Below are 8,984 nucleotides of genomic sequence, written 5' to 3' on the forward strand. Positions count from 1 at the left end.
TGTTGCACGGGCTCCTCTACTGTGAAGAGCTCTTCAGTCGTGGCATCCGGCCGGAAACGCACGTTCTGCACTTCCGAGACAAGTGGGATAGGTACACCTGCGAAAAGGGCGTCAGTGCTTAACCAGAGCAGCTCCAGCGCGTGTAACCGCGCCTGTCGGGAGGGAGAACTCAAACACGGAAGAACGAAACTCATAGAACTCCGTATCGCGGTTTGAAGACCCAAATGCGGTGACTGAGACAGCAGTGACAGCTCCCCTTCGGACGGCCTCCGTTCGCGTCGCAGTTCACCCAGGCCCTCGGTCTTTGCGTTGAGGTTGGCCGGCCGCCGCCCCAAACCAGCAACACTGTCTACGCAGTTCGCCGCGCAGCGGAGCAACGGCGACAGCAAGACCTCCGCTTCCAGAAAGCCACTTGACGCTGAAGTGACAGGTGCCACTGTTTGGTGTCTCCAGATTGACGTCCCCGCACAAAACAGGCGGAGAAACAGCTCGCCCCACGCAGCAAGCGAGTGCGACTGCAGAAAGACAGAGGGGAGAGGCGACGACGAAGCAGAGGAGCCCAGAAAACTGGGAACGAGCCGCTCAGCCTCCAAGTGTAGAGTATTTGTCGGTTCTCCTGGACCTTCTTCAGCGAGTTCAGAAAGCAAATGATAACATGGTCCCCATCCCGCCGCCTTCTGCTTTTCCATTGGAAGGGACAAGACAAGTTGAACGAGGTGCACAGGCGGTACCGGGGACGGGCCACTCGTTCTCAGGTAAAACGACGCGGAGATGTTTGCTAGACAGTGAGAACTGATCTGCAGCACGTGTAACACGGCGGCGAGACGTTCACATGCCCCCCAGCGGCATCCGGCCTCGCAGGACGGGACTGCATCGAATGCAGCGACGTTTTGCGGACCTGCGGAATCCTCCCAGCGTCTCTGGCCGGCTGTGAGTAGCCCCGCGTGCGCTGTCTGTCTGCTTATACCAAGAAACCCACGCGCCAACCAGGAGACAAGAGCAATTAAGAGTCCAGCCAGCTTCTGCTGCAGCACGCCAACACTTTCATCAAGATCGGGTGATTCTGTCCAAAAGTTTCTGACCTTATTCAGAACCTGAGTCAGTTGGCTCCTGTACGTGCTTTTTTCTGTACCAGTTTCCGTCGCCGCGCGCAGCCACACCAGGACTCCATAGAGGGAAACAAGCTCCTCAGTTTGGAGGACTGTCAGGCAAAAGATGCCGTCACTCGATGAGCAGACAGTCTCCTGGGTTCCTGCCAGACTGGAACGAGACACGCAGACCCCCTCTGTGGCGCATCTGGCGAGACTGCCCCGGCGTCGGAGGTCCCCTAGCGCCAGGGAGACTGCGGCAGTATCAGCGTAAACACCGCCGGAGGAAATGCACTCGGTGGTACGTGCTATTCGTGAAGCCAGAGAGAACAAGAGGTCAGAAAATTTTTCCTGTTGCTGCAGTAGAAGGATCGTGGAACTACCTGCGTGGGTGGTCTCTCCGACAAACATGAGCCCTCGGGGGATAGAGTCGGGAATCTTCGCAAATTCGGCCAGCTCCTGAGACAGCAACACGCCCGCAGCGCTGCCTTTCCAGAGAGATCCGAGGCCGGCGTGCACGTACTGAATACTCCGTGACGTTGCCTTACTAAGGTCGTCACCCTCCGCATGATCTTGTGCATTTCCAGGGGGAAGCCCGCGAGACGCTTGCAGCGTCACCTTGTGCCCTGCAGCTAAAGCCGCCCGAGAAAGAGATGAAGGAGAAAAGAAAAGCAAAGACTCGAGGAGAAATTCTGAAACAGATCGGAGTGCGTAGACATCAAACCCTTCAACAAACCGCAGAGAAACCTCCTGCACTTGACCGGGCTGCAGTGGAAGAGAGTGTGCGTGAAGAGTCGCGATGCACGTGACGCAGCAATCTACGTAGGCCTCTAACAATGACCGTCTCCAGCAACACAGCGAAGACACACAGACGGTGGTACATTCAGCAGTCCGCCTCTGGTGCAGGCCACCCTGCTTCTTTCGCACCGACTTCAGAGGGAGCAGGAAGACCTGCTGAAAAATATTTGGAAATGCGGCGGAATCAAGTGCGGAACAGAAGCTGTTCGGCACCGCTCTCCACACAGTGGCCAGCAGTCTGAGAAATGCGCACGGCAAGAGCAACGACACTGCTGAAATGAGCTCGAGGTCGGCTGGTGGGGAAGAAACGAGCGAGGAAGACCCGTATGGACAGAACGCGACCGGGGACTGAGATGGAGTAGTAACAGCACGACGACGCGAGAGGGATTGCGGGAGCGAGTCTGACCAACGCTCATTGAAAGGAGCTCCGTTGATGCTGTACCCACCGGCGCTACAGCCCTCTAGCTCAGACCCAGTATGCACAGTCGCGCCTTCTTCTGGAGCTGTCTCTTCAAGAATACACTGCTGCTTCACTACGTATAAGAGAGGCCGAAGGATAGGGGCAACCCAAGTCGCACTACCGCTAGACCCCAAATCCTTCTCCGCTGATATTTGCATAGAAATTCGCTGGACCACAGGGCCGGGGTCGCTGGGGCCAAAGCAGCGCAGAAGTTGTTCTACGTACAGATTGAAGCTGCCTTTCAGCCGAGGTACCGTGGTAACCCAGGCACCCGCCAGCTCGAGTAGCGTCAGGAAACCAAAGGCACAGAAGACACCCGAAGCTCGCGAAGAAGACAGAAAAGCGCCTTCGAGCCCTTTGCATCTCCCCCCTTCCACTTCTGCGAAAAACGGATGGGACCCGAAGTGCTGCGGCGCCGGGCAGTCACGGAAGAACGGGTCGAAAGGAAACTTAGAGAAGGTGCCAAAAGCGGGTGAATATACCAGCGGGGCTCCGCACACTTCGCACTCCGGCCCAGAAGACTCATCCTGAGTTTGTTGTTGGTCAGTCTCCTGGCAGGATACCCCCTGGCCGCTGTTCTGGTTCCTCCCGGCCGGATCTGAGGTCACACCAGGCGCCCGAACAGATCCGGTCGGACCCTGCTCCTCGCGGGAAGCGATAACACTGTCCTCGTCCTCGCCGAGAGATCTCGCTAGAGTTAATTGTCTCTTCGCCTTCTCCAGATCTCTTAAGCTCCCTGCCGAACTATGCAGCGAAGTTTGCGCTGATCCCCCGGCCACCTCACGCCGTGCTACTTTTGCCGCAGCAGAAACAAGCAAAGCGGGGGTGACGCGGACAGCCGCCCTAAGGAATTCCAGCAGCAGGTTTTGCGCCTGCGCCGCTCCTGGAGAGTCCACGCTTCCAGCATGCTGACGAACGTACAAGATAAACTGCACAGCACACTGGGTTTGCTGGCGATAGAGCGGAAAGTAAGTAGTTTCTCGCTCGAGATCTTGAAAAGTCCCCTCGCACTTTTCTTGCCCCGTGTCTCCCGAAGGTTCTCCGAGACCCGTAGCGGGTTCGCAGGTTGCTTGCACAGCGGCGGCGGAATCGCAGTTGTCCACAATTCCGCCTGCCTTCCCCCGGTCTGAGCCCTGTTCAGCAGATAGGGATCCGGTTGGAGCGTTCTGAGTGCGCTTGTATTCTGGCCGATCAACCGCCTCCAGGGTAGGGGAGTACGTGACTCCAGTTCGCGGGTCTACGTAGGGTTTCTGGAAAAGCACTACTGCAAAAAGAAAGCGCACGAGGCGCTCAAAAGACGTCGTGTAGCCTCCCTGGACGTTCTTGATGCCCTCAAACAAAACACGTGCAACGCTTTCGCTGTAGGCTGACCGGGATGACGGTGACAATCTGAACAAAGGCAAGAACCAACGAAGCCGAGTCCGCCGCTTCTTGCGCGCAAGGGACCCGGTTGATACTGATGCAAAAAGCGAATATAGTCTGGTCAAAGCAGTCCGCTAGTGACACCGGTGTCCAACAATTGCTTTGAAGGACTCCACAACGAGAAAGCTGTTTGAGAGGGCAGAGCGCATGCCTGCCAAATGTAGGCACAAAGAGACTACAGGGGCGCGACCGACTGAAAAGCTATCGGGAGCAAGTCCTGAAGAAAAATCCACTCTCTGGCCTTTCGCAGTAGCCGGTGTACCTGACCGTCCAACTAACCACGTTTGGGTGCTTTTTCAAAAAAAAAGTAACCCCCGTGTTTAGTGCGCGACGCACGAACCACAGATGTGAGTGCGAAACGACATCCTGCGTACTCAAACTATGATACTCACTAGTATACTGCCAGGCGCAGGAGGCCGCACTCACCTTGCCATCTGTCGAAGAAGAGCGTCAACACAGCCTAGAAAATCGTTCCCCTCCTCTGCATTTCCAGATTTTCGTAGCAGACAAGCGAAAGCGCGCGCTGCCAGCAGCCGCATCTGTGGCGGCATGCGCCTTCTACCCCGCAATCCCTTCTGCCGTGTGTAGCCTTTCCGATCAGCTGAGGTTGTGGAGACGTCCCTGTCCTTGGAGTCCCCGCGTGGCTGTCCCCCGGATGGCGCAGGCATGTGGGGTGACGGGCATGATGATGATGCAGTACCAAATGTGCCCTCGTCCTCCGTCGAAGGCGGGTGCCCGCACGAGGCTTGAGCGAGTGGTGCCCCATCTTCCTGGTGGCTATCGCCACAGAGCCAGGGGGTAAACAGCGCAAGACAGAAGTTGAAGTCCCGGAGAAGAGGACGTGACAGATACCTACGGTATAACAGCACGCAAAAAAACGTAGTACAAGTGTAGCGCTCGTCTATCAGCCACAGGACCTCGAGCCACAGCGTACAGGCTAAACAGGGAACTACTCGCATACCATGGCCGGGGTGACACGCTGACGGTTGCCGCAGCGTGCTCCGCGCCGGCTCGACCTGAAAACACGAGTCACTTCCACTCAAGCTTTGCCGCGGAACGCTTTACTTTTAAACAAGCCCCTGAAGTTGCCTTGGCTTTTGGCTTCTTGGCATTCTGAATCTGACAGTTGCTGTGGGTAAATGCGCACAGTACTGCTGTTTTTACTTGAAATGCTACAGACCAAAGTAGGCGCACACCGAGAAAAAAGTCCGATCTGACTGGGAAGTAGGAGATGAACATGAAGAGGAGACGGGCGCCGAGCAATCCGCAAACGATCCTGCACCGACTGCAGATGCCCTCAGACACGAGGACCAAAAGCGCTTCCGAACAGATGACGTCTATTCGCTTGCCTGAAGAGGTTGCCGATGCAGATGAACAGAAGATTAATCGTGTCAGCGTCTGCCGTAGTTTGCAATTGCTGAAGCAGCAGGAGCAACGACGAAAAGACGCTTGGAAGAAACGGCACAAATTCGCCGCGGAGGTCCTGGACAACAAGACCGAAATGCGCATAAGGAATCCAAACCTCTCATCGTTCTTCCAGACTCTCTGCCTGTGGTCGCAAGACTCTCACGGGGAGACAACAAAACTCCTCGGATTTACTGGGAGACAAGCCAACTTGTGGCTACCAAGCGGACCCAGAGCAAGAACTCGAATCAAGAGAAAGGGTCGCAGAACAGTACGGACAAAACACGAAGCAGAACCAGCTGGCCAAAGCAGGGCACGCGTCTGCTGAACACGCAAGCGCTCATACGCTAGTCATTTTTTGAGACGTGGGCCACTGCACTTCTAGCCACACCATGACTGCTAGTCGACGTAAAAATGGTAATACATAAGTGTCCGGACAACTACAGTGCTAAGTCGTACAAGTCAGAACTGCTACCCAACCTGACGGCTCTTCAGAAACACATAGCATTGCCCCCGGACACTTTCACGACTATCCGCACGATCCGCTAACTCTACAACACACCAACGGAGAATCCATTTCTTGGGCATTCGTCGGCTGCTTTCGACGACAGGAACGTACCTTAGCCAGCGCTTGGAGGAGAGTAAGCACGGTGGTTGTCGCCTCGTCAACCAGCAGGTAGCGAAGAAGGATTTGCACGACGCGTTGGCGGTGAAAGATGAGTAGCGGGAGGGAGGCACTCAGAGGACCCAACTGAGCTAGGAGATCTCCAAGATGTGCCGCTTGCCGGGTTATACCGAACTGGCGAACTAAGAGACCGAAGGACGAAAACTGAAGCTCTGAACAAAATACCATTGACACAGTGCTCCGAGTTGTGACACACTTCCGGACAAGCCCGGGCCGTGAATAAAATACCGCTGAAGGCCTCGGTCATCGCTACTCTTTAGAAAAAATGAGAACAAGGTCAGGGAATCTAGACAGGGGCACTTTTTCCCGGAGCCGCACACTGAAACGCAGACAAACGGGGTTCGTACTGGTAGTCGAGAAAAAGTGCAGTATCTCACCCTACTTCTCAAAGCTATGCATGGACATGAGTATCGATTACCTCCCCCCACTGACACCCTTCTTAGAGTCCACTCGGACAACAGGGGGGAGACAGCAATGAAACACAAGGCTGCTGGCGGGCAAGTGTCGAACGCGTACCGTCTGCATTTCTCCTTTCCTTCTCAAGGCAAGAATCACGCGCTAACGCTCCCCTCCTGCGGATTCCTGCGCACCCGACACTCTGAAGGAGAAGAAGCTGCTGCTCAAGTAGATCCAGCACATGTGTACTGTGCAGCGGAGAAACACTCTGATGTAACTGTTGCTGAAGTCGCTTTGCAAACGAAATGAAGGTGAACCGTTCCGTGGTGGGGTCGAAATACTTGACTTGTGTGTTCGTCTTCCTTCTGTCTTCTAGCTCGTTAACTTGTGATGCATGAGCCACCTCCTCTTCGCGAGGAGACCCCGAGGCCCGTGCCATGGTGAAGCACGTCCAGCAAAAAAGTTGAAGAAAGGAGGAGGAGGACCGACGCCGGGTCCGGCATTAATATCGAAGAGCAGAAGTACTGAAGCCTGACCGAGAGACCAAAAAAAAGGGACGCGACGAGCCTGCGGTGGTTTGAGAAACAGAGCGAAAGGGGCTTGAAAGGGACGACGGACTCTCAAGTACAGTATGAAGTTTACACGGCATCCACTACAAGCACTCTGCGCCTGAGCAGTCAACGGAATCGCGAAGCCCCTGGGCTCGAGCGACAGAGGCCCGGTGCAACAGAAGAAAGTGCCCGACTAGCACGGCCCGCACCGCGAGACAAAAGAGAAACCTTCGAGGTAAAGGGGCTCAGCATTTTGTTAGGCTCGACCTATCGGGGCCCAAGACGGAATCTTGAGAAAACGAAAGTGCATATGCGCGAACAAACAGGACAGTCACAGTAACGCTGGCTTTCTCGGAAAGCCAGAAAAAATGGTTAGCATGCTGGTGCTTAGACTCTGAAAGGAGCTCTTTCGGAGCGAGGAACCGAGCGACTTTATCTTCGGGTAGCCAGTACGCACGGGAAGATGATACACCGGCGAAGCTACCCGACCACCACAGGTCAGCTGCTTCATGAAACGGGACTGCCGAACGGCGGCTGGCAGAAAGCCGGTAATTCGTGGCTCTAAACAGAAGCGCGGGAGGGCGATGCTGGGACTGCGGTTGTCTAACGCATGCGTTCTCAGCGGGCGTTGTGGGGATCTTAGAGCATCGATGTGACGGACCCGACAGTCAGCGGTCCCGATAGCTCGTGCAGTGCGAGATGGCAGCTTGGAGTACCATACGTGTCGCGTCAGGGCCGGGCGCTGTCTTTTCTTTCAAGGCGTTCTTGCGTGTCAAGTCGATGATGTACCGGCGCTTAGCGGGTAAGATGAGTGAGCACAGTGGGGTGATGAGTCTCAACGCAACCAGGGGAAACGGTGAAGCGTGTTTCGTTTGCCAACGGGAGCGCTGTGGTCATGGAAGTCGGGACGCCAACAACGCTTGTGCTACCCTTGCAGAGGTGCACGGATCGAGTCAGCCACTTCCGCCGTACCCTGTGATGTTTTGCTCTTCTTTCTCGGAGATCCACGACACGGACTCCAATACTCAGTGAGACGCGCCGCATGTGGCGGTGCGAAGCAACAATTACGGAGTTTGTTTCCGTTCTGCTTGAGGATACTCACCGGCAACCAACGTATCGACGCATCACACCCGTCGGTGCCTGCGGTCCACCTCGCAGCACAGCACCCAACGGTTCGTGCAAAACAGCATCACTCACCATGTAGCGCCTGTGTCGCGCCTTCGCCTGGCGTGTCGTGTGGTACTCCGTACTGGTTGTTGCGAGACACCGATGAGTCCAGTGTGATGAGTGTATGCTGCTTGCGTGGTTCGTCGAGTGCGGTGCTAAGCGGTCTACCCCCGGCCCGGCTGGTCAGACGCGTCGCTACGGTGCTACGTGGTAAGAGTTGTCACGACGACAGCCGACAGCAAAAGAACTTCCTACGTGTCTGATCTCGCCGTTACACACCACGCTAGACCCGTAGGTGATTCACACCAACCACTACGGAGCACAGCACGACACATGGCCCGTGAGAGTACCCTTACACTACCCACCGCCCAAAGAGCCGCGCCCCCCCCAGCACTAGCCCTTTTGAGCAACTGAAAGTCCTTTGCTCTCACGATGGCAGCGATAGTATCATAGCGCTCCTACGGCTTCAGAAGCTCCTGACCCCGCCACCTCACAAGATACTGCTACTTTGTCGTCCCATTTTAGTTCCTGCGGTCGCCGCACTGTACAAGCTCTTTTAGGGCGTGCGGATGATCTTCGGTATTCTGTAGGAACACGAGGCCGGGACGCCGACAACGCTTGCGCTACCCTTGGAGAAGTGCCGCTACTTCCGCCGAACCCTCTGACGCTTTGCTCTCCTTTGTGCGCTCCCGGAAGGAGTGTGACCACAGCCCTCCTCCGTGACCGGAGGTGCTACGGCCAAGTCCAAACCTCCTCTCATGGCAAACGTGGCACCGGGAGCGATTGCTATAGACCGCCGCAGTTGACTCGCGTAACCATGGGGGCGCATGGTTGCAATAAATTTTAGTCACGGGTGAAGAAAAGTTGCCCCTCTCGCGGGCGAGGCCTTGTTTGGCCGTCTCCTCTTTAGCTACTTCCCTCTCTGGCTTCCCCTAGGAATCCTAACACACCAAAACTACTTTATTACCTACGTAATGGATAGAGTGGGTCAGAAGAAACACTCCCAATTACGG

General features: G+C 55.7%; 1 protein-coding gene across 1 annotated transcript in view; it reads right to left on the reverse strand.

Moving 5' to 3' along the window:
• Positions 1-7,320, reverse strand: part of CSUI_000336 (down-regulated in metastasis protein) — a 23,522-nt gene extending 16,202 nt beyond the window's left edge. The window contains exons 1-5 of the mRNA XM_068060570.1: positions 6,374-7,320; positions 5,792-6,009; positions 5,118-5,251; positions 4,195-4,620; positions 63-3,735 (exon numbers count right to left, since the gene is read on the reverse strand). Coding sequence (XP_067927457.1) covers positions 63-3,735; positions 4,195-4,620; positions 5,118-5,251; positions 5,792-6,009; positions 6,374-6,692 — 4,770 coding nt within the window. The 5' untranslated portion in view covers positions 6,693-7,320. The remainder of the gene's footprint in view (positions 1-62; positions 3,736-4,194; positions 4,621-5,117; positions 5,252-5,791; positions 6,010-6,373) is intronic.
• Positions 7,321-8,984: the final 1,664 nt, after the last annotated feature.

The sequence above is a fragment of the Cystoisospora suis genome, assembly GCF_002600585.1.
Source record: "Cystoisospora suis strain Wien I chromosome Unknown contig_150, whole genome shotgun sequence".
In the NCBI taxonomy this organism is placed as follows: Eukaryota; Apicomplexa; class Conoidasida; order Eucoccidiorida; family Sarcocystidae; genus Cystoisospora; species Cystoisospora suis.